The sequence below is a fragment of the Suricata suricatta genome, chromosome 6 (genome assembly GCF_006229205.1).
Source record: "Suricata suricatta isolate VVHF042 chromosome 6, meerkat_22Aug2017_6uvM2_HiC, whole genome shotgun sequence".
Lineage (NCBI taxonomy): Eukaryota > Metazoa > Chordata > Mammalia > Carnivora > Herpestidae > Suricata > Suricata suricatta.
This window is the reverse complement of record NC_043705.1, coordinates 13,588,015-13,614,918: the sequence shown is the minus strand read 5'-3', so window position 1 is coordinate 13,614,918 and position 26,904 is coordinate 13,588,015. Positions and strand designations below refer to the sequence as shown.

The following is a 26,904-nucleotide window of genomic DNA, read 5'->3' as shown; positions in this document are numbered from 1 at the left end:
AGGTTCAACATAATCCTAAGAAAATTTCAGGGGGATTTTTGCAGAGATTGACAAGCCAATCTCAGAATTCATGTGGACCCCGAATAGTCAATGCAGTCTTGAAAAAGAACACGATTAAAGGGCACGTGTTTCCTGATTTCAAAACTTAACTGCAATACAGTGTGGTACTGGCGTAGACCTAAGATCAATGCAGTGGAAGTGGAATCAACTGAATGTTTTCAAAGATGCTGAGACAATTCAGTGCGGGGGGGGGGGGGGGGGAATAATCCTTTCAACAAAAGGGCTTAGAAGACTGGATAGCCAAGCGGACTGACCAGGAGAAAGAGGAAGCCAAAGAAATGCACATTATCTCCTAAGTTAAGTGGTTAGCTGCCGCGGACACTGCTGAGGAGGATGTCATGCCCAGAGCTGGAAAATGTCCTTTGCGTGTTTGGTGATAGAAAGCAAAGTGACCAGAAATTTGGAAGAAAGCAACTATATTATTGTGGTTTTTTTTTTTTAAGTTTATTTGTTTTAAGAGAAGCAGAGAGAGGGGGAGAGAGAGAATTCAAATCAGGCTTTGTGCTGTCAGTGCCAATATGGGGTTTGAACCCATGAGCCGTGGAATCATGAGCCAGAATCAAGAGTCAGACGCTTAGCCAGCCGAGTCACCCAGGCAGCCCACAACTATATTATTTTTTAAGTTTGCGGATCCCAGGCAGAGAAAGCTGGGTGATTACATCTTAATAGGACGGGAGATTTCTTGAAACCAGCATGCATGCACAAAATATAAACAGGTTTACTTAAATGAAATGAGAGTGTATAACAGAAAAACCTATCTTAAGAATCAGCATACTTGCATTCTGACAGTCTCCGCACCCATTTTCAATGTCCTTTAGTCTTACTGGGATGGTCTCATTCTTAGGTTGTTCTCAATAGAAGAAACAAAAATAAAAAAGGGTTTGAAAATGTTTTTATCCATTGATTTGTTGATCCTGAGCAATAGACCTACTTCTTTCCTTTCTTCCTCTAGAAACACTTAAAATTTTTTTAACCTTTTTTTACTTTTGAGAGACAGGGACAGAGGATGAGCAGGGGAAGAACAAAGAGAGAGGGAGAGACAGAATCCAAAGCAGATTTTAGGTTCTGAGCTGTCAGCACAGAGCCGGATGCAGGGCCTGAATCCATGAACTGCAAGATCAGGATTTGAGCCGAAGTTGGACGCTCAATCGACATAGCCACCCAGGTGCCCCTGGGAAAACACTTTTTAAAAAGTCTTTTGGAGGGGCATCTGGGTGGCTCAGTGGGTTAAGCGTCTGACTTCGGCTCAGGGCATGATCTCGCAGTTTGTCAGTTCGAGCCCCATGTCAGGCTCTGTGGTGACAGCTCAGAACCTGGAGCCTGCTTCCAATTCTGTATTTCCCTCTCTCTCTCTGCCCCTCCTGCGCTCACACACTGTCTCTCTCTCTCTCTCTCTCTCTCTCTCTCTCTCTCTCTCAAAAATAAATAAACATAAATAAATAAACAAATATATAAGATTAAAAAAATCTTTTGTAAAGGGGATGAGCAAAGCCACTTTGCTTGTTTCTGTCATTATTTGCAATCTTTAAATCTGGGCCTTTTAATTTTTGAAAATAATTTTCTGAGTCTGTACTGTCATCCTGCATTTGCCCTTACAGCTTTTGTGTGAGCCTTTCTTAAACTTTATCTTATGCATTCTTGCTGGTTTCTTTGTTTTCTTTCTCATCAGGATGATTTGTAATTACCCAGCTATCTTTGCTCTGGGTTTTGCAAACTCTGTGATAATGGACCGCTTTCTTCCTAATTACTAGTCCCTTCATGTATGGGTGTGTGTTAGGTTCTGGGTAGCAGTTTCCCCTGGTTCTCCCTAGCCATCATCCTGTTAGAGATGGAGTGAATGCTAAGGCAGATCACGAACTTGTTAGACACTGATTTTAGCTGAACAAGACCTCTGCAGTTCTATGGATCTTTGGCACCCATTTAGCCAGTTGACAGAGGTGGATTGCCCCCATAGAATTTCATTTCTGTCTCTTAGACACATTCTTGAGTTCTGCTCCCTTGGATTTCCCTATAGGATGTCTGTTATCTTGATACAAAATATCTGCTGCTCCTTTCCCCCATCTCCAAATAATAAATAGTTCCTTAGTAAAACATGCCTTTCCGCCATTACAGGCCAGTCTCAGGACCCGCTTCAACGAGGCTCATTGATTAGTTGTTATTTAAGGTGAACTTTAAAGGTTTTTCTTACTATTTGTATTTATTAGTTTATGAACATCCCAGATTATGAAAATTTTAAATCTGCTGTTCCCAGTTGTTTTCTTATGTGAGTAGTCTCCCACGGTGGGCTTTCCCCTGCTCTAGTTGGCCTCCATAGGGACTGTATGACTTTTTTTTTTCATGTTTCCTACCTCTGTCCTCAGCAGTGAACTGTTCTAGTCTATCACTTCTTTCTTTCTTTTCTTTTAGTTTCTTCTGTAAGGATGAGTCATTTCTTTGAACTCACATACCGTTTATTCCAAGGTTAACAGAATCACACAACTAGCACCTGTCAAATGTGAGGAATGGTGGGGAACTGCACGGTTATGAACTTGCATAAAAAAAGAACCCCAAGATGAAATGTTTTTGCCGTTGGAGTTCTTTATATATTTTGCATATTAGCCCCTTATCCGATATAAGCATTACAGATATTTTCTCCTGTTCAGTCGGTTGCCTTTTCATGTTGTTGATGGTGCTCCTAACTGTGCAGCAGCTTTTCAGTTGGATGTAGTTGCCTTGTGTATTTTTGCTTTTGTTGCCTTATTTTTGTTGTCAGATCTAAAAATCATCAAACTGATATCGAGGAAATTACGGCCTGTATTTTGTCCTAGGAGTTTTATGGTTTCAGGTCTTATGTTCAGGTCTTCAATCCATTTTGAGATCCTTTTTGTGTTTGATACAAGATAGTGGTCCAGTCTCATTCTTTTCCAAGTCGCCATCCAGTCTTCCCACCACCATTTGTTGAAGACACTGGCCCTCCCTGTTGTATATTATTGGCTCCTTTGTTGTAAATTAACTGACCATATTTGTGTGGATTTCTGGGCTTCCGACTCTATCCCGTTGATCTGTGTGTCTGCTCTTATGCCAATACTATACAGGTTTTATTAGTTCAGGTTTGTAATATAGTTTGAAATCAGGAAGCATGATACCTCTAGCTTTGTCTTTCTCAAGATTGCTTTGGGGGGACCCTGGGTGGCTCAGTTGGTTGAGGGTCCAACTTCAGCTCAGGTCATGATCTCACAGTTCATGGGTTCGAGTCCCATGTTGGGCTCTGTGCTGACAGCTCAGATCCTGGAGCCTGCTTCAGATTCTGGGTCTCCCTCTCTCTAAAGATTGCTTTGGCGACACATGGACTTGTGGTTAAGGTTACTTATTCTATTTCTTTGGAAAATGCCATTAGAATTTTGGTAGGGATTGCACTGAATGTGTAGATTGCTTTGGGTAGTATGGACATTTTAACGGTATTCTTCTACTGAGAATATCTTTCCGTTTATTTGTTTCTTCTTCAGTTTCTTTTACCCATGTCTTATGATTTTAAATATACAGGTCTTTCACCTCTTTGGTTATATTTATTCCTAGGTATTTCATTCTTTTTGATGCAATTGTGAATGGTATTGTTTTCTTAACTTCTCTTTCTAGTAATTCATTATTAGTGTGTAGAAATGCTACAGACTTATCTGGTTTTACTTATTATATCTCAGTAAAGCTGAGGGGGAAATAATGCCTTCCGATGCTCCCCAGCCCTTGATGGTGTTCTTCCGTCTCTCTGTGCATTGTTGAGGTATAGTCAGTGGCTTTGCTCTGAGTTCGCTTTTTGGTGGCAGCCAAGAAAACTTAACACTCCACTTACTTTTGTCTCTGAATTGCCACTTCCTTGTTTTTCAACAGGGATTTCAGCCTTGTGTGTTCAGGTAAATGATGATGCTGTTAGTCAGGAATTCTTGGGAAGATCACATTTGAGGTGGGAAGATAATGAGTTTCAGATACTCAGTATTCATGGAGAAATTTCTAGCAAGCCATTGAAAATGAGAGAATAAAGCATGAAAGATTTAGATTTGGACGTTATCCACGTACGGGTGATGGTTGAAGCCATGGGAGTGGATGGCGTTGCCCGCTGAGAAAAGAGGACCTGGGGCTGAAACACCTCCAGCTAAGAGGCGAGCAGTGGAAAAATGAGAGAGAGAGGAGGCAGTGAGGGAAGAGGAAGGTGTGATGGATAGGAGTGAAAAGACAGCCTCAAAAAGACTTGTGCTCTGTGAAAAGGGAAGTGATGTAGATTAAATAGGTAACACTTGTGTTGTACTGTGGTATCACATCTGTGTGAGGACCTGGCTGCGATTTTTAGTTATTTCGATTTGTAGCATCTCTCTTGCATGAAGTAGTTGTTCTATCAGTTGTAATAGAAATTATTTTTGAATATAACTTTGCAGGTATAGTGATTTGTATTAGCTGTCATTTAAAATTTCTCCTAAGATGCTTTTTATTATGTCATGGAGAACATCCAGCAGATATATTTAAGTTGTAAGGATGTGAAAAGTAATCAAAATCCATTTGAGATATACAATAACTAAGTATAGAAGACAAACGATAATGGACAGCTATCGACAGTTGAACTTGCTGACAGTTCAGCTGTGTGTGACCCTTCTTGCAATGTGGGTTGATACACTCTAGGTGTACAGAAGGTAGCTCCTTCTTACGACTTGTTGTAAAAACTTGTTTCTTTAGATAAATACAACCAATGAAGTAAAACTTGCCAATTAGAAGAAAAATAAGAAACATGTTTATTTTTTAAAGATACTAGATTGGAAAGTGAAAAGTAGACAAAACAACAGTTGAGAACCTACACAGTTATAATGTTTCTTTCAGCCCCTTTTCAACATAAGAAACAGACGACAACGTAACAATATCTTCAAAGTGCTGAGAGAAAAGTAACTACCTAGAATTTTTTACCTAATTAAATTGTCATTCAAAAATGGGATCATATGAAAGATGTTTTCAGATCTAAAAAGACAGGTTTACTCAAAAACCTGACTTTATCCTTAAGAGATCCTCAGTGAAAGAACATCAAAAGGATGTTCTCATTATTCTAATAAGAAAGAAGGAAATGAAACACACAAGGAAAAAATAAGAGGTGAGGAGGACTATGATGGTTAATTTTAAGGGTCACTTTTACTGGGCCACAGGGTGCCCAGATAATTTGGCCAAACATTCTGGGTGTTTCTGTGAGGCTCATTTTAGATGAGATTAACATTTAAGTTGGTAGACTGAATAGAGCAGATCAAAGTAGATTTGACACCTCCGTTTGGGTGGGCCTCATCTAATCATTTGAAGGCCCGAATGAAACAAAAGGGTTTGTTTTCCTTCCAGTAAGAGAGAATGCCTCTTGCCTGACTGCTTTCAGATTGGGACAGTGGGACAGTCCTGCCTTTGGACTTAAACTGAAACATTAGCTCTTACTGGGTGTCAAGCTGCTAGGCTTCGAATTGGAACCACATCATCAACTCTCCAGCTTACTGACTAACCCTGCAGATCTTAAGACTTGTTAGCGTCCATAATCACATGAGCTAATTCCCTGTAATGAATCTCTTTACACACACACACACACACACACCCCTCTTATTGGTCTGTTTCTCTAGAGATCCCAGACTAACATAAGGACTGACAAGAATCTGTAGGTAGCGTTTAATAAGCTGGGTAATTACTCATAAGATGAAATGGGGTGGTTGGAGCTGCATTTTGTCATAGGTTGAACGGTGACCTCCCAGAAGAGGTGTCCATGTCCCAGAACCTGTGAATGTGGAAACCTTATTTGGAACAAATTATATTTGCAGATGTCATTAAATTAAGATTTTGAGATGAGAGCATTTTGCATTACCCAAGTGGGTCTTAAATTCAACAATAAGGATCTTTAGAGAAGGCACCATCATAGTAGAGAAAGCCATGTGAAGGCAGGCAGAGGTTGGAATGATGTGGTTGCAAGCTGGAGTCACCTGGGGCCCCTGGAAGCTGGCAAGGAAGGTTCTCCACTAAAGCCTTCAGAGGGAACGTGACCCTGCCAGCACCCTGATTTCAGACTTCTGTCCCTCACACCTGTGAGAGAATAAATTTCTGCTGTTTAAGCTGCCGGTTTTGTAGGACTTCGTTGTGGTAGCCCTGTGAAAGTGTCATTCAGGAGGAAAATGGAGGTGTTGACTAAGTGTAGACTCTTCCAGGTGTTGACTAAGTGTAGACTCTTCCAGGTGTGCAAGTGAGCATTTTAAGAGTAGCCTCGAATAAGTAGAACTTGAGGGGCGCCTGGGGGGCTCAGGTGGTTAAGTGTCTGACTCTTGGTTTTGGTTCAGGTCATGAGCTCACAATTCCTAGGTTTGAGCCCAATGTTGGGCTCTGTGCTGACAGTGCATAGCCTGCTTGGGAGTCTCTCTCTCTCCCTCCCGCCCCTTCCCCTCCCCGATTATTTCTTTCTCTCTTAAAAATAAACATAAAAATTAAAAAAAAAAAAGGCAGACCCTGAATATATAAATGGAGGAGAAGAGGAGGAGCAGAGAAAACACGATCAGTGCATTCAGAAGTGGGGGGGGAGGGGAGTATAAAGAAGCTTAGGAATAACAGGATAAGTGAGAACAAAGTGAAGTAATAGAAGCAGATCCAAAAGTATCACATATGTTATATAAATATTCGCTAAACCAGGCAGCTTAGCTAAACCTTTTGCAGCCTAGTGAAAAAGAAAGCCTTGGGCTGCTTCTCAGAATAGTGGTAAGTGCAAAAGTAAATAGGACTAAAGGAAACCGAGTCTCCTAAAACAGTATCTGTATTTAAAATATTTGTGCTTCCTTTTGATCATATTAAGGAACGGGATCTAGCAGTGGGTCTGATCATTTTGATTACTGTGTTGAGTCTACTAAGTTTAGTCTCCACTGTGTTTTTGCCACATCTGCAGAAACTAATGTAATTGCTGTTAGTTACAGTTATAGATGTTTTCTTGTCTGCATTCATAGAGAAAGAAAATGCTAGATTTCATTTCGAGTGTAGCGAAAATAAAGATGATTTTCATTCATTCACATTCCACCAGCCTTTTGGGTTCTGCCCACATGGATCCTTCTCAAGAATCCTTGCTCAGAGATGTGAGTCTTCCAACAAAGCTCTCCTCTCCCAGATGGCTACCCCGTCCTTTGAGTGAGGGAAAGAGACAGAGGACTGACATCCTGGCTGCCTCTTTGTGCCAGAGGACTTTCCCAGGGAAGCCTTCACCCTAGGTTCAACCGCCTTCTTGCTGGGCTGGAGCAGCCAGGCACCGGTCCTGGTGAACTGGGGGGCCCTTGGCGGGGATAGCGCCCCGGCCTCGACCACTGCTGCTTGACGGCCACACGTGTGAATGCTTCAGGCAACAGGTGACTGCTTACACTGCGTGCACACAGGGTTCTGTGTCACAACGGGAAGCTCAGGGCTTGGGCCACTTTGAGGGAGTCAGCACGTAGCCGTGTTAGGAGCCATCTTTTTCCTTTTGGTCCCTCTCCTTTGCCATCTTAGCTTTAACTTGATCCTAAGATTGTTCCCTCTGTCATAAAATGTCTGCTAGCAACAGCTAGCTCACGTTTCCTTATTTGCATCCCATGGGAAACAGAGAAAAGGCCTCTCCTCAAATGTAGTCAAGTACTTCACTTCTCTGTGGCTCATCTCAGACTGTATGCCAGCTTCCCTCCCCCTGGAGCTGGGGCCCAAGTGGGTGTCACTGGAAGCATCTGGCGGGGTGAGCGGTGATCTGTAGATGCTCAGATTTAAAAAGGTTTCTTTCTGTTGGAAGGGGGGCAACTAACAGAATCTACTTTGGACCCCAGGATGATCCCATGGTCCTGTCTGGAAGTGAGACAAAGTAACCTGGAAACAAATCTGACTGAGGGACAAGACTGTCCACCTGCCTCCTCTATGGGAGCCAGTGGAGACCTTTAAGAATGCCTATTAGCTCATCTTTTTAAGTTTATTTATTTATTTTGAGAGAGAGAGAGAGAGAGAGAAAACACAGGCAGGGGAGGGGCAGAGAGAGAATCCCAAGCAGGCTCCACGTTGTCAGTGCGGAGCCCAACATGGGGCTCGAACTCAGGAACCTCAAGATCATGACCTGAGCTGATATCAAGAGTCAGACGGCTAACCCACTGAGCCACCCAGGTGCCTCTCGACTGCCTGTTAAATGCTTGTTAAATTTGAGACCAGTTTCTGCTTGGAATGGAAGGGGAATAGATCTCTTCCCTGTGTATAATTTGCCATATTCCTCTCCTGATTCTTAGCATGCTGTTGACCTGATTTAGTTTATATGCTGGAAACTGTGAATTTATAAGTAAAAAGTGATGAAAAATAGTTTCTCAGGAAAGGACTGATTAGCACGAGATGTTAATAAACATCCTTGTTCCAACAAGAAAAAAGTGTACCACCAGTGTAGACAGAACCTCTCGCCCTGGGGAGTCCTGCACCCATATCCAGGTGGTCTGAGTGCTCAGGAATGTCCACACTGAAGGCGCAGGTGTAGGGAGAGGAGTGAGGAGAGAGGACTAGGAGGGAGGGCTGTGGAGGAGGAGGAGGAAGGCCCTGAGAGCCAGGGCAGGAGCGTGCTCAGCTGAGACGGATGTTACTGGGAGTCCGTTTGGAGAAGGACAGAGCGTCCCAGGATTTGGCGGTGCTGGGGTTATTGGCACCTTCAGTCAGAGCACCTTCGTGGAGCGGCTGGACGAAACGTGACGAGGAGTGGACGCACGCTGAGCAGGTGAGAACAGCAGGCCTGGCAGCTCTCGACAGCAGTGGCAGCAAATGGGGGTCTCTCAAGACATCCGTTTTCCTCTTTACTTTTAAGATGTGAGGGACCAACCAGCAGGTGTACATGAGATGAAAAAGACAAACCAGGAGTAATCATATTAATATAAGGCTCCTGAGAAATCAAGGAAGTCTAGAATCCAGACCATTCTTCCTAGCCATTATGATGTACGTGCCACCAGAAAAGAAAAACAGTAACACAAGTGCAGGGCGGTGGGGGCAGGGGATAAGAAAATTAGAGGAACAGAGTGAACGCAAGGTTAAGAGAAAACACTGAAACTTACGAGTGTGTTAACAGGAAATTAAGACAAAAGGAAGAGGAAAACATTTCAACAAGTCTAAACACTGACATAATGAAAAGATGCTAGATTTAAGTGGAAGTATAGAAATCATAAGAGAATAAGTTATATCGATGGAAGTGGATGAAGGGATGAAAGTAGCTGAACATTAAAAGTTGAGAAACTGGAAACAAATGATGAATTACATTTTATCCTTTGAATCATAAAATTAGAATTTAATGGGGCGGGATAAGGAAAGACAGGGTAAGAAGTGGGAAATCTGAAGATTAAAGATATTATAATCTAATGTGGAAATAGGAAACAGCTAAAACATACCTGGCCATGGAAACATCTAGATCTAGAGTAACTAATTAGGCTGATTTTTATTTTTACTTCTTCTGCAGGAAACCGCTGATAGAACATTACACCAGTCAGGACACATAAAACAGCGGTCCTTGGCACACACTCATTCTTTGTATCAGTTCCTGCTCAGTCTCCCTCTGTGGTTCTTTTCTGCCATCGCGTAGGAGATGAAGTGTCTACTCTGTGCGAGGCATGCCGGAGAGATGCGAAGTCTCACACACGGGGAGAGAGGGAGAGACTCGAGAGACAGCGGGTCACTGCACAGCAGGATAAATTCCTCTCGGATGCTATGCAAACTGGAACAAAGCGCCCAGACTCCTGAGGTTTAGCAGGTCGTCAGCAAGGAAGTGATGGGATTGGCGCTGCAGAGGAAGCCAGACACGCAGGCTCTGAGAGCGTGCGGTGCACCTTCCGGCCTGTGTCCCAGCCCCTCCTGACTCAGCCACAGCTGCGCTGGTGGTCGTCAGGCGTGGGAGGAAGCATTACCCCACCCCGTGACGTCGTGACCGCTCCTGCTCTGTACTAGATGGGTGTTTGCATTTTCATGAGACCAAGTCTTACTAACGCAGATGACCCAAAGTGGAGTTTCAGGCTGCCTGGGGAAGAGAGATTTTATTTATTTACATATTTACTCATCCACAGAGCCCTTTAAATATTTACATACTCTGTGCTAGAATATTCTTCGTCTTTTCCCATTTCAGACAGGGTCTTCTTTTCAGAATTCGATTATCTGAGATTTGCATAGCGTGGTCACTTCAGTTATGTATCATCTTGCTTGATTTCAGGAGAGTTCAGAAGAAGGACTTAGTCTTTGTTCTCTGTTCTTATGCCGGTCACTCCTGCACCCCTTCTCTCTGCTTAACAGTTTTCCAGGGTTCCATTCAGTCTCCGACACCCTGTAAACCTTGATCGTGCTGGTGCTGTTCTCCTTTCCTGGATTTCCAAGCACTTTCATGCTGGTACTTCATACCACTAGCCAGTATTGTTGATATTTCTGTGCCAGACATGCCAGTACCATTAGAGGGTCCTGTAGATTCAGGACCCGAGCGTTTGGTTCCATGTTGTTTCTCTTTGGTACTTACGATGTTGCTGAGCTCGTTTAGTTGAGGAGTCCATGATTGTACTGTTGATAGTTATTTGTGAAGAAATAAAGAAAAGTCTTGTTATTGTTTCTGGACTCAACAGGAAAGACCATACCAAAAAAAAATGAAGTTCTGTTTTTCTGTAATATAACATTTTTTTCAGGTTTATTGAAGTATAATTGACAAATAAAATTGAAAGATCGGTAATACTATATTTTATATCCTCTGTAATTTCACATTTCCATGATCACTTCCTAAAAGTTTTTCCTGACACTGTAACTAATACATGCAAAGTCAAAGATGAAGTCCTCTCCTAAATTTGGCAGTTAAAAAAAAAAAGTAAGATGATTTTGAGTTTGTGCAAAATTGCTATTGATAAATTTTAATGGTTCCTAATTGCATAGATACTTTATGTCCCACTGTGTCTTCACTTAATAAATGGCTTCAAGTATAAACAACAACTGGAATTAAATTGTGAAGGAGGGCCACTTAACCAATTAGTCCTCAGTCTTGGGAAGTAGTTTTAGAGGTGTTAATATTTTCACTGCTGAAGTTATTTTTTAATTACAAGAAGAAATGAATAGATAAAATAAGCATGCGACAGTATTAAGTGATTATGAAAACCTCTTACTTTCTTCTTCTGAATAATGAAAACTCCTTCCTTGAACAGGAACTTGAATATTTAATTCTTGCTTGTTACTGCATATTCTTGCTGATGCTAACGTTTTCAGAGACCTTTTATGGATGATGATTTGGGTGAATTTAAGGAACAAGGACATTCTTTTGTTCATACAGTCTGTGTTGGAATTTGTTTGGATCATGAAGTTGTTGGTAGACTCTCTTGTTAGTGGGTGGGGATTCCTTAAGAGAATTTTAAAGTTCTCCTTCAGTATGTTTGCTGGATTTTGCTTCATGGTTTCACCCTTTCCTCTGTCTTTTCAGTCTTGGAAATGGGGACTGTTCTTGGAGTGCCAATTTTTTTTGGTGGAGGGGAGGGGTGAAGGGCCCGAGAGAGAGAGAGAGAGAGAGAGAGAGAATAAAGCCCAAGCAGGCTCCATATTCAGCGAAGAGCCCAAAGTGGGACTCGACACCACGACCCTGGGATCATGACCTGAGCCAAAATCAAGAGTCGGATACCCAACCACCAACTGGGCCACCAAGCGCCCCAAAGTGCTGATCATCTAAAAGGACAGTGACACCGTCAGCACAACGGGGAGAGGGAATGAGACTTGGGAGCAGGAGCTGTTAGAGCCAGGGATGTGGGGCAGACATGTGCTGCTAGGCTGTGGGTGGATTTCACACACATCGGCACAGAAAATCCCCACAGCCCCGAACTGGAACACTACGACCAGATAGAATGACACCGTAAAACTAAAGGAAAGAAATTAATTTTTTCAGTACTTAAGAATAGAGGAATTAGTATAGCCTTTTTTACATACATAACCCCTGTGAGATTAAGATTTTATTTTCTTTATTTTGTGAGATTAAAAATTTTTAACTCAATCTGTGTACAAGGAAAAAGTTATGACCAGATCATTGGACCTGGGGCGGCTGCTCAGCTAGTAAATAGCTGATCTAGAATGTGGACCCACATCTTGCTGATCCCACGACGGTCTTGTGTCTTCCTTCCTCCACTGTGAGTACGTGTGCGGTCGTGGGACAGATGGGACAAGTCACCGAAAAGCGAACGTTCTGCTGACGACAAGAACACAGATCTCTTCAGCTCGTCCTGATTCTGCACTTTCTTCTAGGGCTTGTGCAGCAGCGTGCCCTGAAGCATCACAGCCGAAACCCTTGAAACCAGCTCTGGTATTGCTCTCTGGTCGGACGTGGTGTTGCACGTTGCCCCAAGACAGAGGTTATCGCAGCACGTGGCCAAAAGGCTTGTATTTTAAAAGGCGAGAGATTTACTCGATCTGAAGAGAAACCAGAGTATTAGATGCTTGCATTTTAAAGCCACATCCTTTTCTGGGAAACAGAAATCACTCTGGGTAATCAGCCTGTTTCAGTATTTCAGAGTTTTGCGATGCCTCAACTGTGTCTTTCACTAGTTAACTGCTAATATTGTGAAGTAGGCTCTTTTCCACCCGCTTACTTGGGTTGAGAAAGGACTAGAGTGTCCCAGTGCAGAAATTGTCTAAGGAGACAAGTCCGACATTGCGAAATCACTGCTCTCTCGCTGTGTTAGGACCCCTCTGGGATCAAGTATGGCTTCATTGCGATCCTTCACCATGATAATAAGAGAAGTTCGGGAAAGATACTCTGTAAGCGGGAACGGTAGATGCACCACTTCTCTGAAGTTAGCGGCATCTCCACATTTTACAACCCAGTGTAAACGTTCCATTTCTTTTGCTGAGTAGTGTGCTCCTGGGGTGTGGAAAGCGCATGTTTCCCCACTGGTGTCATCTTTTCATACGTCCTTTCCTACGGCTTATTACTGGTTAATACTGACTTAGTAGTTCTGTGGCTTACTTGCTTTTAGTGTTAGGCTTTTGTCGTCACCCACCAGCCAGCCAGCACAGCACCAGCAGGGGCCGACCCCCTGGGGGCCTCGGGCCTGCCATCCTCCGCACTGCGTGTGGTGGCCCGCGAACTTTACCCTGTGACTTCTTTCCCCTCTCTGGACCGCCCTTCCCTTTCACTTTAGCCTGTTAGCTATGTGAGGATGGGTGGTGGGAAGAGCAGCGGGGGGTGGCTCTTAAGACTTGGAGAGGGTGGCAGAGCTCCGATGACCAAATTGCGGAGCTCTGCCTGACAACTCACTCTCCCCAGATCCACCACGATGGCCATGTCATCATAATTAGTCCCGCGAAGTCGTGGTGTCTTCATGTATCTTGCTAGATGGGTGGAGGTAGTAAAGTTAATGCAGTAAAACCTTGGTTTGTGAGCATAATTCATTCTGGAAAGCACTTGTATGTGAAAGCGAGTTTCCCCATAAGAAGTCATGGAAACTCAGATGATTCGTTCCACAATTCAAGAGTGCTCCTATAAAAATTATTATAATGCTGTGATATAATGCAAAATAATAAAACACGAAGTATAAAGAAAATCATACAAATGAAACTGCACCTACCTTTGAAAACCTTTGTAGCTGGTATGAGGGAGACGAGACAAGGGCTGTTGTGTAGGGCGACTCTGACCATCACTCACGAATCACTGCTATCTGTTGGCTCAGTGGAATCTTTGTCTGCATGGGGGCCATTTTGTACACTCGCACAGATGTTGACTGTAGTACAGTGTTAGTAAACTCTTGTTATATACCGTGCTTAACGTAACTGGTGGTAAGGCAGCAGAGGAAAGTGTCTCTGTCTGCAGGCAGCCTAATCTAGAAAGAAGCAAAGTATTCCTAAGCTTACTCTTGTGTGGAAAAGCAAAGGACTGCCCATAGGTGCCTTGAAATGACAAAAAATACACTATGGCCAGTTGTGGACACCTTCCAGTGTTATGAAAAATCACTGATTTCTGCCAAACAGTGCCCTGAGACCGACCAGTCGAGTGTGGGAGACCATCGCCCACAATCCTGCATCGAGAGAGAGAGAGAGAGAGACAGAGAGACAGAGAGACAGAAAGAGAGACAGAGAGAGGAACCATTGGCTCAGTTGTGATCATGTGATATTTGATGTCACATACTAGTAGTTGTGCAAGACATCACCTGTTTATCAAGTTAAAATTTATTAGAAATGTTTGCTCATCCTGTGAAACACTCACAGAACAAGTTACTTGCAATCCAGGGTTTTACTGTATGTACATATATATCTTAGTGTGGAATTGTAATTTTTACCAGTAAATGTAAGTTAGAGGAATAATCTCGTTTCTAGTTTCATGTTACTTTTAGATACGAGCCAAAACTTAACTTTTCCTAATTTCCTTAGACATTTATTAAGAAATTTGTTCAAACATGCTTGAATTTCAACAAGACCACTTGGTAACTGAAACAAAGGTTAGTTAGGCCTCATTTACCTCAAGCAGAATCAGTCTCTTACTGCAGTGTGGGGGTGGGGGGAGGGGGAGAAGGGTAGGCGTGTGGATCAAAGAGTAGATGTGAACGAATGAGCAGAAGTCCGGGTGGATCAGTCACCTGGGTGTTGGGGTTTCCGCGTTTGCCTTTTCTCCCTTCTCTCTTCACCAGCCTCCACGGGCATTATCAGCCTCTTTTTACCTTTGTCCATGTCGGAAGTTACACAGGATTTTTCAGGGTTTTAATCTGCTTCACGGGTACCATCACAGTGGAGCGTCTCTCTCGCCCTACAGATGCAGATGCAGGTTCCTCGTACTGTCCTTCGTGGCTGTGTCCCGAGCTCTGTTGACAGCAAGCTGCCCGAAGTGCTTTGGGTCTCCAGAGGGTTTGGGGAACAGTTGAGCACTTCGATAAAGATCGTTATTATTTGTCTTTAATTGATTAAAAAAAATTAATGGTATTTTTTCCTTTGCTGTTTAGTTGCTGATCATCTGGGCTGTGATCCTCAAACACGGTTCTTTGTCCCTCCTAACATCAAGCAGTGGATTGCCTTGCTGCAGAGGGGAAATTGCACGTTTAAAGAGAAAATATCACGGGCTGCTTTCCACAATGCAGTGGCCGTGGTCATCTACAATAATAAATCCAAAGAGGAGCCTGTCACCATGACTCATCCAGGTAAACAAAACTTGGGGGTGTGAATTCTGTTTTTCCTTCTAGAAATTAGTGGCTTGTGGGTAAGCATTCTACCACACCATTTACAACATAATTCTATGGTTATATTCATTTTTTTATGTTCATTTTTGGTGTTATTGTTGGTTTATTGAGATGCATGTCTTTTTCCTTTAATTGAATGCTTTTCTTAAATAATGACCATAACAGAGGCTGTAAAACTTGCATAACTACATAACTGAATTCTTAGTTATTTTGCATTTCTACATTCCACTTGATAACTTTGAAAAATAACATGTATTCCATTCAGAATCACTTGTCCAGGTTATGTCATGAACTCTCAAGGATTACCTCTTCCAGAAGGACGCTTTTTATCTTATCAGTTTAAATGTTGAGACTGACTCAGTGATTAGTATAATTGTAGTAGAAACAGTGTTTCTTCATTTCTAATGTAACTGCTTTAATAACAGTGGTTACAATTTATTGAGCACTTACTATACATTTGCCGGGCACTGGACTATGAGCTTTTGGGAGGGTGGGGTTGTTTTATAATAGAGTTTATTCTTTAGAACAGTTTTATGTTTCCAGCAAAATTGAGTGGAAAGTATAGAGATTTCCCCTGCAGGCCCACACAAGCCGAGCCTCCCCCAGTATCAACACCCCCCCCCTCCTCGAGCAGTACTTCCGTTACAGGCGCTGAGCCTGTGTTGCCTGATCGTAATCACCATGGTCTCTGGTTTACTTTGGGGGTCACTTCTGGTGTTGTACATTCTGTGGGGTTGGACAGATATGACACATATCCATCATTATGGTATCACACAGAGTATGTGCACTGCCCTCAAGATCCTCTATGCTCTGCCTGTTCACCCCTCCCCGCATCCTCCCACTTCTCCCGCTCTGGAAACCACGGATTTTTTTTTTTTTAACTATTTCCATAGCTTTGCCTTTTCCAGAATGTCCTATAGTTGGAATTCTACGGTATGTAGCCTTTGCAGACTGGCTTCACTTAGTATTATACATTTAGGTTTCCTCCATGTCTTTTTATGACCTGATAGTGCATTTCTTTTGAGTGCTAAATATTCCATTTTTCTCTTTTTTTTCCTCTACTTTTTTGTTTAATGGTTATTTCTGAGAGAGAGAGAGACAGAGAACAAGCAAGAGAGGGGAAGAGAGAGAGGGAGACACAGAATCCGAAGCAGGCTCCAGGCTCCAAGCTGTCAGCTCAGAGCTAAACCCATGAACCGTGAGACCATGACCTGAGCCGAAGTCGGACACTTAACCGACTGAGCCCCCCACTAATATTCCATTTTCTACATGTACCACAGTTTATCTGTTCACCTACCAAAGGACAACTTGGTTCCAAGTTTTGGCAGTGAGGAGTTAAGCTGGTAGAAACACTTGTGTGCAGATTTTGTGTGAGCATACGTTTTCACATCCTTTGGGTGGACACCAAAGAGCGTGATTGCTGAGCTGTATGGTAAAAGCATGTTTCATTTTATAAACTGCCAAACCACCCTTCCCAGTGGCTGTACAATTTTGTGCTCCCACCAGCAGCACATGAGAGTTCCTGCTGTCCCACACCGTTGCCAGCATTTGGTGCTGTCGGTGTTCTGGATTTTTGCCATTCTCATAAGTTTTAATTTATGTTTCCCTGCTGACACATGATGTGGAGATTTTTAATACTTATTTTCTTAGTCGTCACCATAACTGTGCGTGGTGTGGGTGCTCTCCCATCTCACAGACCAGGAGAATTGCAGCTGGAGCGGGACTGAGTACAGGTCCACAAGTGGTCTCTCATCTCTTAGAGTTGACACCTAGATGAAGTTTAGTTCTGTGTTCATAAATATTTTAATGGTTTTTTTTTGAGAGAGAGAGAATGAGTGGGGGAGGGGCAGAGAGAGGGAGGAACAGAATCTGAAGCAGGCTCCAGGCTCCAAGCTGTCAGCTCAGAGCCCAATGCAGGGCTCGAACTCATGAACCGTGAGTTCATGAGATCATGACCTGAGTCAAAGTTGGATGCTCAACTGACTGAGCCACCCAGGTGTCCCTGTGTTCATAAATATTTTAAAGTTAATGACTTATTTAAAGAATTAACTTTTAATCATATAATTTTGATATAATCAATTTTAGATAGTTACCGTTCAGAAGCCTCTCACCCTAATTGAGGGTCACCTTCTGTATATATTTTGATAGAGTAATGAAATGGATTTATTCTGTGATTTGTTTTCTTCCTTTCAAGTCAAACTTTTTCGTACTGTATTTTTTCCAATTGCAAAAGTCACACAGGCTCATTGCAGAAAAATGGAAACTGTAGGAAAACACAAAGAATAAAATCTCAGGAATGAATGATTTTCACTATCCAGAGACCCTGAGACCTGTAACTTTTCATTTCTTCAGGGAAACCAGAAAGAGCTGGGGGGCAGTCAGATGCAGCTGGCGCCGTGTGGGATCTCCGAGTCCGAGCCTGAGGCTCTTCTGCCCCGGGCCTCAGGGCAGGGGCCGGTTTGTTCGCCTGGGCTGTTTCAGAGCCCTGAGAAACTGTTTGAAATTTTGGACCTGATCATTCCGTACTGATCTCCTGTTACTGAAAACATGAAGAAAAATGGGGAGGGAGAAACTCATCTGAGCAAAATATATTTTTTTTTCTGGTGATGTTACTTTACATACACAAAACTGCAGAGAAGTAACTAGAACAAGTCTTTCTCAGATATGAGATCTGGGGACTATAAGGAGGAAATCGGTATCCTTTTTTATTTTTTAAATGATTTTTGTTTCAAAAAGGAAGGAAGCTCCTATAAATTAGCACAGATTTCCATCTGTGTTCCTTGAAACGTAAGTTAATTCAGATATATTCGTTGATGACCCATGACAGAAGAAAAGGTCAATGATCAAATAAGTTTAGGAAAATTCTTGAAATGTAGTCTGCGTGGAGCGGCTCCTGGTAGACATTCTGAGGTCTCTGAGGAGTGTTAGGGTTAAGAACTTGTTCTACCTAGATTAACCTGTGATTTCCCAAACTTACTTGTAATTCTTTAATCACAGTTTAGTGTATCATAGCACAGGTAGTGAAATTTAGGGCTAGAGTTTGTGGATATATTCTTCAGAGGTGGAACCTTGGTGAGGCAAATGGAATGAAGGCAGACATAAGAGCAATAAAAAATGGCTTCATGTCCTAATTAGACACCTAAAAAATCAGAGGACTGTAGGAAAGTAAATTGGTACCATACTTCGGAGAAGAATTTAGTATTATGTGATATTGTTGAAGAATGCATACATTGTGATCCGGTAATTTCAGGCTCACCCACGTGGCCGAGAATACTTTCAGTACTTCAGTGTACCTACAGACCACCTGGGCATTTCGCTACAGTGCAGATTCTGATTCAGCTTATCTGGGGAACAGCCTGGGATTCTGTATTTTTAACAAATTTCCAAGTGATGCTAATGGCTTTAGTCCACAGATCTTGCTTTGAGAAACACAGAAGTAAAAACAGGAAACCTAGGTTTTAGTCCCAAATTTCCCACTGACTTGCTCCGTGTTGTTGGACAAGTTGCTTCCTGTCTGGGAAGGCCCCTTGTGACGCTAAGCCTAGGTTCTGTGGAAGGCCGAGCGGCCCCCGTGTGAAGGACAGCCGCCGTTTCCCGTTCGTATGAGGTCTCCCACTTTCTCCGTCCCGCCGTGTGGGAGCCCGTGGGGGATTTCACGTATTTGCGCAGAACTCGCAGCCCCTGTCTGCCGTCCTCTAGACCCCGTTACTCTGGGCGCATGGGAAACACGCAGGAGTGTTTGTGGCAGCATCGGAACAGCAGAGTACTGGAGACACCACCCATCCCAGGAGAACAGGTGACTATGGCGTATTTATACAGCAGGTCACTGTCAGTGGATTAGAGCCACATGAATTTACATGAATAAGTCCCCAAAACGTAATAATGAGCAAAAGAGAGCAAGTTATAGAAGAATATATACAAATAGCATTTGAATGTGGTTGAAAAATGTAAGACAGTAGTTGCCATATATGCATGTATATAGGTATGAAATGGCAAGAGCACACATTAGATTAGCAAATACCAAATTTGAGATTGTGGTTCTTTCTGGAGAAGGAAATTTAAGGATCAGGGAGCATAGATGAGGAGGCGCAGACATATCTGTAATGTGTCACTTCTTAAGCTGAGGTTGAGTACAGACATGTTTGTTACTATGTTGTCTCTAATTTTTTGGTTTTTGAAATCTGTCAAAATAAAATTTGTAAGAAAGAAGAGCTCTTTCTTATGGATCAAAAGGTAAATAGAAGTGTGGCACTTTCGGCTGTGACCAAGTGAGAAGATCAGCAAATTTTCTTAAAGTGAGGATGCAACTGGACAGAACTGACCAGAGCACCCACTTCAGTGTTCTGGAAATCAGCCAGCGGCATTCAACGGTCTGAGGCATGTTTATGTTTTGAAAAATTGCCAAACTCTGGGTAAGAACAATGGGAAACTGTGGGGTTTGGCCAGGGGCTGCTTCCCATACTCCCCAGGCTGTGCTGTTGTATGGAGTTTCTGCCAGAGCAGGGTGGGGGGCAAGGACTGACAGCTTACTCAGCAGGGAGGAAAGGTGAGTGACACGCATACCCGACCTGTTGTCCTTGGAAGTGACTTTGTGGGGCCAGGCAGGCAGAGAAGGGCAAGCATCTGGCCCTCTCAGCCCTAGGTTGTAGCCAAATGTGTTCTTGCTGAGACCACGCGCTCAGTGGTGACCACTGAGCTAGAGCGGTTTACACTCCTGGATGGCCCTGAGACTGTGTGCATGCACATTGGAGAGTCTGAAGGACCTTCAGAAGTAACCCAGGCGGGATTGGAAGTGGCCAGACCTTGGAACTTTGTCTCTCGACAACCACATCCGTTAGCAGATGACAGAAGCCTCACTAACTGAGGAGTTGGAGCACCACCTGTGTGCAGTGACTGGCTGACAGCTAGTCTCTCGGAGACACAGTGGCAGTTCTTAGGAAGCTAGTCTTGAGAAGAAGGAAGAAAAGAATATGGAAAAAATACGAAACTGAGCAGAGACATCAGTGGCTGCACACCAGAGAGGAAGCACATTTCCCAGGTGTAGCCCCATCACGCTAAACAAGACGAGCAAACAAACAAGACAGCAACCTTAAAGGCGAAAAATGATCAGAATTCCAAGTTACAACATTATAGTATCTGAAATGTGTGGTTTCATAATGTCAACATAAAGATGACAGGCTATGCAAGGAAGTATGAAACTGCAGTTCATTCTCAAAAAGAGTCTGCAGAACCTGCCTCTGTGTTCCCAGATGCTGAACTCAACAGAGGCAGACCTCAAAGAGATTAATGTTAAGTATGCTCAAAGAACTAAAGGAAAACATGACAACAGTGAACGGCACCAGTGAGCCAATATATAGAGACTCTCAATAAAGGATGTAAAAGTTGCCAAAAAGAGCGATGTGGAAGTCATAGAATTGAAGAGTATGATTTTGGAAATGAAAAACATCACTTTAGAACTTGAACAGCAGATTCAAAATAGCAGAAGAAAAGATCCATGAGCTTGAAGATACAGCAATAGAAGTTATCCACTCCAGAGAACAAGTTTTAAAAAAAATTGAAGAGAATGAATAGAGTCTCAGAGGTTTGTGAGACCCTCTCCCAGAGAAGAGAGAAAATGGCAGAAAAAATATTTCAAGAATTAATAGCTGAAAACTTTCCAAATACAGTGTTTTCTAGAAATTGATAAGTGAGTCCTCAAATTCAACATCCTTAGGATAGCCCAGATAATTGTGAAGAACAACAACAATGTTGGAGACGTCACACTACTTGATTTTAAAACTTCAGTAGTCATAGGACATTGTGACATTGGCATAAATGATAGGCATTTAGACCAATGGATCTGCATTAAGAGCCTCAAAGTAAAATCCTTCTTTTATACTCCATTGACTTTTGGCAAAGGCGCCATGACATTTTTGTGGGAAAAGATAGTCTTTTCAGCAGGTGGTGCTGGAACAGTTGTTTTCCAGATGCAAAAGAAAAAAACTAAGATCTTTACCTTACACTGTGTAAAAGTTACCTCACAATAAATATTAGACAGAATGTAAGAAGTAAAACTATATGTATTTCTAGAAGAAATCATAGGAGAAAGTCTTTGTGATTTGGGACAGAAAGTTCTTCCTCCAAAAGCACTATCCACAAAAGACAAAAATGGTGTTAGTCATCAGTAGTAAAATATCTTGTTATTCAGAAGGCACTGTGAAGAAAAGGAAAAGACAAGCCACAAACTGGGAGTAAGGATTTCTGACTCATGGATCTGATAGATGTTTGTCCGGTTATCAAGTTGTGATAACAAACAACCTGATGATTTTACAAGAGGCAGAGCATTTAATGATTAAACATTTCATCAATCATTAGAAAACAATCAAAATAACAACAGTGAGATAGTATTTCAAACCCTCTACGAATGACTATAATAAGAAAAAGTCATGTATTACTATGTTGTATTGAGGATGTGGGTAAACATGCATTGTTGGTAGTCATGTGAAATAGTACAACCAGTTTGGAAAACAGTTTGGCAAGGTTTTTTTTTTTTAAGTTAAGCACAAATTTACCATATGACTCTGCATTCCTGTTCCCAGGAATCTACCTAAGAGAAATGGAAACAATGAAATATCTGTACACAAACTTGCACATGAACACTCACTGCATTATTTACAATAGCTAAAATAGTGGAAACAGTGCGAATGTTCATCAGCTGGTGAGTGGAGGCAAAACATGGCATATCCGTAGAACAGACTACAGTTCAGCAATTAAATGGAAGTAACTGTTGATACCTGCAGCAACAATAAACCTCAAAAGCGCTACACTACACAAAATGCACGTATTGTGCATATAGCAGGATTTCATTTGTGTGAAATGTCTAGGGAGGTCATAGACAAAAAGACAGGTCAGTGGGCGTGTGGGGTGGGGGCTGGGTGTGAAGATTAACTGCATTTGGGCATGAAGGAACTTTTGGGGATAATGGAAACATTCTAAAACTAGGTTGTGGTGGTGGTTACACACCCCCATAAATTTACTAAAATCATTGAATTTACACTTTTCACAAAGTGGATGTGATGGCATGTAAGTTACACTCCATTCAGCTGTTGTTCAAAAGTGTAATGCAGGGGCCCCTGGCTGACGCAGTAGGTGGAGCGTGTAACTCTTGATCTTAGGGTCATGAGTTTGAGCCCCACATTGGGTGTGGACATTACTTTAAAAAAAAAATTGTAATGCATGCTAAAGTTGAGAAGTAACACAAAAATTCTTAAACTGGAAGTTTTATTTAATTTGTATGCCCTTAAGTATTCTTACTTTGAGACACTTATAGCAGGTATCCATGAGGTGATCTCTTGTGACTTTGGTTCTCATTTTAAGTATTCCGGGTAGGATGTTAAAGACCATATAAGGATAGAATGATACTAAAACGTGAGCAAGAAAAATGTAAAATTAAAGACAGTGCTTTACAATGAGTAGGTAGAGACATGCTAAGTGCCTTTATGTTTGAGACGGAAAGATTAACTCCCAGGTCAGGACCTAAACACAGGTTAGTTATGTATTTTAGAGTTAGGAAGTCTTTATTTCAACCAAACTGCTCTAGATTGGTGTAGCTTATTTTATTTAATCTGAAAAGTTAGATAGATAATTTAAATGAGATCATGTATAATTAAAAGCAATGGAAGTTAATCCATTCATTGAAAAAATTTCTGAAATACATTTTTTTTAATTTTAAAAAACTCTTTATTTTTAAGGGAGAGAAAAACAGAGTACAAGCTGGAGAGAAACAGAGAGAGGAGACACAGAATCTGAAGCAGGCTCCAGGCTCTGAGCTGTCAGCACAGAGCCTGATGCAGGGCTCAAACTCACGAACCCTGATATCACGACCTGAGCTGAAGTTGGATGCCTAACCTACTGAACCTCCCAGGCGCCCTTCTGAAATACAATTTTACTTTTAATTTCAACTTTAAAAAAAGTTTATTTTTGAGCAATAGAGGAAGTGCACATTTGAGCAGTGGAGGGGCAGAAAGACTGGGAAGACAGGATCCAAAGTTGACTCTGAGCTGTCAGCACAGAGCTCAGTTCAGGGCTCAAACTTAATGAATGTTAGATCATGACCTGAGCTGAAGTTGGAGCTTAACTGACTGAGCCACCCAGGCGCCCCTAATTTTTACTCTCAGAGAAAAATTAAAATGCCATTTTGTTTGGGAATTTGTGGATTATGTGCAAACAAGCTCATTACGGGATATGAAAGGGTCTGGGTTGTTTCTTGTTAAGAGCTTTTGCCCTCTATTCTTTGAATCCCTAGGCTTTTTTTCTGTCTCCTGTTTTCCACACAGAATTCACTATTGGTTTCAGTCTGTTCTCCAGTGATTGTGCATTTGGTAACCTACTCATCACCTCAGAAAAACACTGTGGAGTATTTTGTCTTACAGATCTCTGTTTCTATAGCAACCCCACTCTTCTATTTTATTCATCTTTCAGAATCATATTTAAGGGCGTATCACCGACCTGTAATTTGCCACAGCATTCTCCTCATCTTTTTAGTTACAAAAACAAAATCCTATAGAATAATGCAGAGAGTTTGGCATTGAGGGTCACAAGATTGTATTGGCGTCCGAGACCCAGTGATGACTAGCCTTGGGGGTCTAGGCAAACCATTGTCGTTTGTAACATAGCGAGAGCACCTGCCTAGTCACCTAACAGGCTGACTGTGATTTTAGGGAGATAATGAATTGGCTAAATTGTACAGTTTTTGTTATTCTTTATTCTTGTGTCTTGAGTGAGCACTGCCTCTTTTGTAATTATGAAATCAATTTATTTCTCTAACTTTAGGACTAGTACTTATTTTTTTTAATTTCTAAGTATACTTTTTCTTCATTCTTCTGGTCTTTCTTCCATATGACATAATTGTTTCAGGTGCATTTAGTATAAAACAGTTAATCAACAAGTATTAAATTTTTTTTTACTTCTATGCCGGGCATTCTGTGGCGGACACCATAGGGACCTCCAGAAGTGTGTGCAAGTGCGTGTCCTTAAGGAACATTGACTCCAACAGAGAGACAGACGTGCAGGAAATAATCGAGACCCACTGAGTGCTAACTTAACAGGAAAAGCCTTAGTGAGCCTTAGTGATACCAGGAAAGACTTCCTGGCTCTGATGGCTGGAAGGAACTTACCAGAGGACTTCATAGAGGAGGCTTTCATTGTGCTGGGCCCTAAATGGGGCTCAGGATTTGACCAAAGACACTGTCAGCGGGGACCCACGTGAGTCGGAAAGCTGCCTGGAGGGTCGGAGTCTGAGGATGCATGGTAGAGCATGAGGCTGTGGGCAGGCTGGCCAAGCAGAGGGATTTGGGTTCTACCTGCTGATTCATCAGCAGCTCCTGTCAGGTCTCCTGATGTAAACAGGACCCACATGATACCTGCTTTCATGGAGTTAAAATCAACCAAATATGATAAACACTGATTTAGAAATCATAATTATGAGGGTGCCTGGGTGGCTAAGTTGGTTAAGTGTCTGACTCTTGATTTTGGCTCAGGTCATGATCTCACAGTTCAAGGATTTGAGCCTCACGTCGGGCTCTGTGGTGACAGTCAGAGCCTGCCTGGGTCTCCCGCCTCTCTGTCTGCCCCTGCCCTGTTCGAGTGCATGCACTCTCTCTCTCTTTCTCTCTCAAAATAAATAAACATTAAAAAAAAAAGAAATTATAATGATGAAAAGTCTTTATGAGGTCGACTTAAATCCATGGAGTCAGAGAGGGCTGCCCAGAGGAAACCACATTTGAATAGGAATTTACAAGTTGAGAAGAGTCTACTAGGCAGAAGAATCCTCAGGGATGAGGGCTCTGAGGCGGCAAAAAAACAAAGTGAAAGCAAGTTTGAGTACTGGGGGGTGAGGGCAGTTTGGCTGAAGGGGTTGATGGAGTAATAGTGAGTTGGACTAAAAGGCCTCATCCTCAAAGCAGACATGTGCCCAAGGTAAGGACTAGTTATTTAGTGATGGCGAGGATTTGGAAAGACAGCCTCACCGGCTGATGCCACCTAGCTCGGGTGCCTTGGTCCTGGCGCTGTGCTAGGGGCCCTGCGGCTGTGGTGTCACACCCCTGGCCCGGCCACAGCGCTACACAGATGGCTGCAGTCTTGAGCAGCTAGAAGGTTGTTTCTGGCCTCTCTGCCACCTATATGTGGGCTTGGGAAACCCAGCAAGAAGCATCAGGTAGGGGTGTAGCGGGAAGGAGTGGTGGCGAAATAAGCTCCACCGAGTGCGGGGCCCCTCCCTGCTGGGGAAGAGCCTGGAAGCAGGAAGGCCCTGGGAGACTGGCTCCCTGCTGATAGCATTTCTCGTGGGTGTCGGCGAGACGGTGGTTATAGGAAGATCCTGTTTTAGCCCAGCCAAGTGAGACCAGGACGGGTGGGAAGGGGATGAGATTGAACAGCACAGGTTCTGCACACACGTCATCTCAGGCTTTCGCCGGCCTGTGGCTCTTCAGCATAGCAGTGCTCGACACGCCGCAGCTCTCTGCTCTTCTGTCCCTGCGTGCACTCCTTACACGCTGAGAGGTGCTTGTTGTCCTGCTCATCAGTGTGCTACTGCTGCCCTGTCCCCCCACAGACCCCTGTGACCCTGTGGGGTGCCACTGCCGCGACGAAGCCCCAGGACCCTTGCACCGGTGGCACTAGATGCCTCCCGCAATCTGTAACCCGTAATCTCACGGAGTGGACCCAGAGATCCATGTGTTAGCCCTCCCCTGCTCACATGGCAATTCTGCCCACTCTCCATTTTAGTCAAGAAACCCTGGATTCACACCTCTCTGTGCTGTGCATTCTAATGTGAACTAACAGGAATTGGTAATAAGAGTCCAAAACCAAAAGATAGTCAACCTGGGCATTTCCTGTGGTGAGTTTCCAGTCCCAAGCTTCTGCAGTCGTCAGGGTGCCTGTTTTGGTACCTCTCTGCCAGGACTGCCCTTCTTTTGTGTTGTTGTTTGGACACTTGATTGGCAGAAGGGGAAAGACTGCTCGTTTCTTTATGTGAAGGTATGTGTCTCCCGTTCTCTGCAGCGGCCGGCAGAGTGCCTGGAGCAAAATAAGTGTGCGCTGCATTGAAATTGTTTCATTAAAATATTTAGCTTTTATTGAGCCATTCCTTCCATTTAAGGATAAAATTTATAACTGATTTAAAAATTACAGTGTTAAGTACCAGTATTTTGTTTTCTTGCTTTGTCAACGATGTTTCAAGAGCTTGCTTGGTTCTAATGAAAGCCCTTCAACCGGGGCCTGAAGGACATCTTTCCCAGTGCAGTGCCCGTGACATCATTGACAGGAAAGACAGCTCAATTTGTGGCTTTATTTGTTACCTCTAGTTAGTAGAATGAGTTCTTTGTAATGTAGTTAGCGGATGTGTGGTAGTATAAAAGGGGAGTTATGGGCTCTTGGATAGTTTAAAATAATGTACATTTGTCTGAAAGTTAAGGATTTATTTTCTTGGATTTTAAAAATTTATATAGGCTTTACTATTACTGTTTAACAGTCTTAAATTGTGTCAAATCATTGTCAAATCATTGTCTTACACTCTTATCTGTGTATCTGTAAGAATCTGTGGATAAATCTGTGGACATTCTTTTCATTTTTAGTAGGAAAATGTAATTTAGATAAAGATGTAACCAAATAATAATGTTGCTTTTCAATCTTG

At 42.7% G+C, this 26,904-nt stretch overlaps 1 protein-coding gene across 1 annotated transcript in view; it reads left to right on the top strand.

Annotated features, from left to right (window-relative positions):
• Window positions 1-14,992: 14,992 nt before the first annotated feature.
• RNF130 (ring finger protein 130) overlaps window positions 14,993-26,904 on the top strand; it is a gene marked incomplete at its 5' end in the record, with an annotated part of 75,919 nt that continues 64,007 nt past the window's right edge. The window contains one exon of the mRNA XM_029941665.1: window positions 14,993-15,194. Coding sequence (XP_029797525.1) covers window positions 14,993-15,194 — 202 coding nt within the window. The remainder of the gene's footprint in view (window positions 15,195-26,904) is intronic.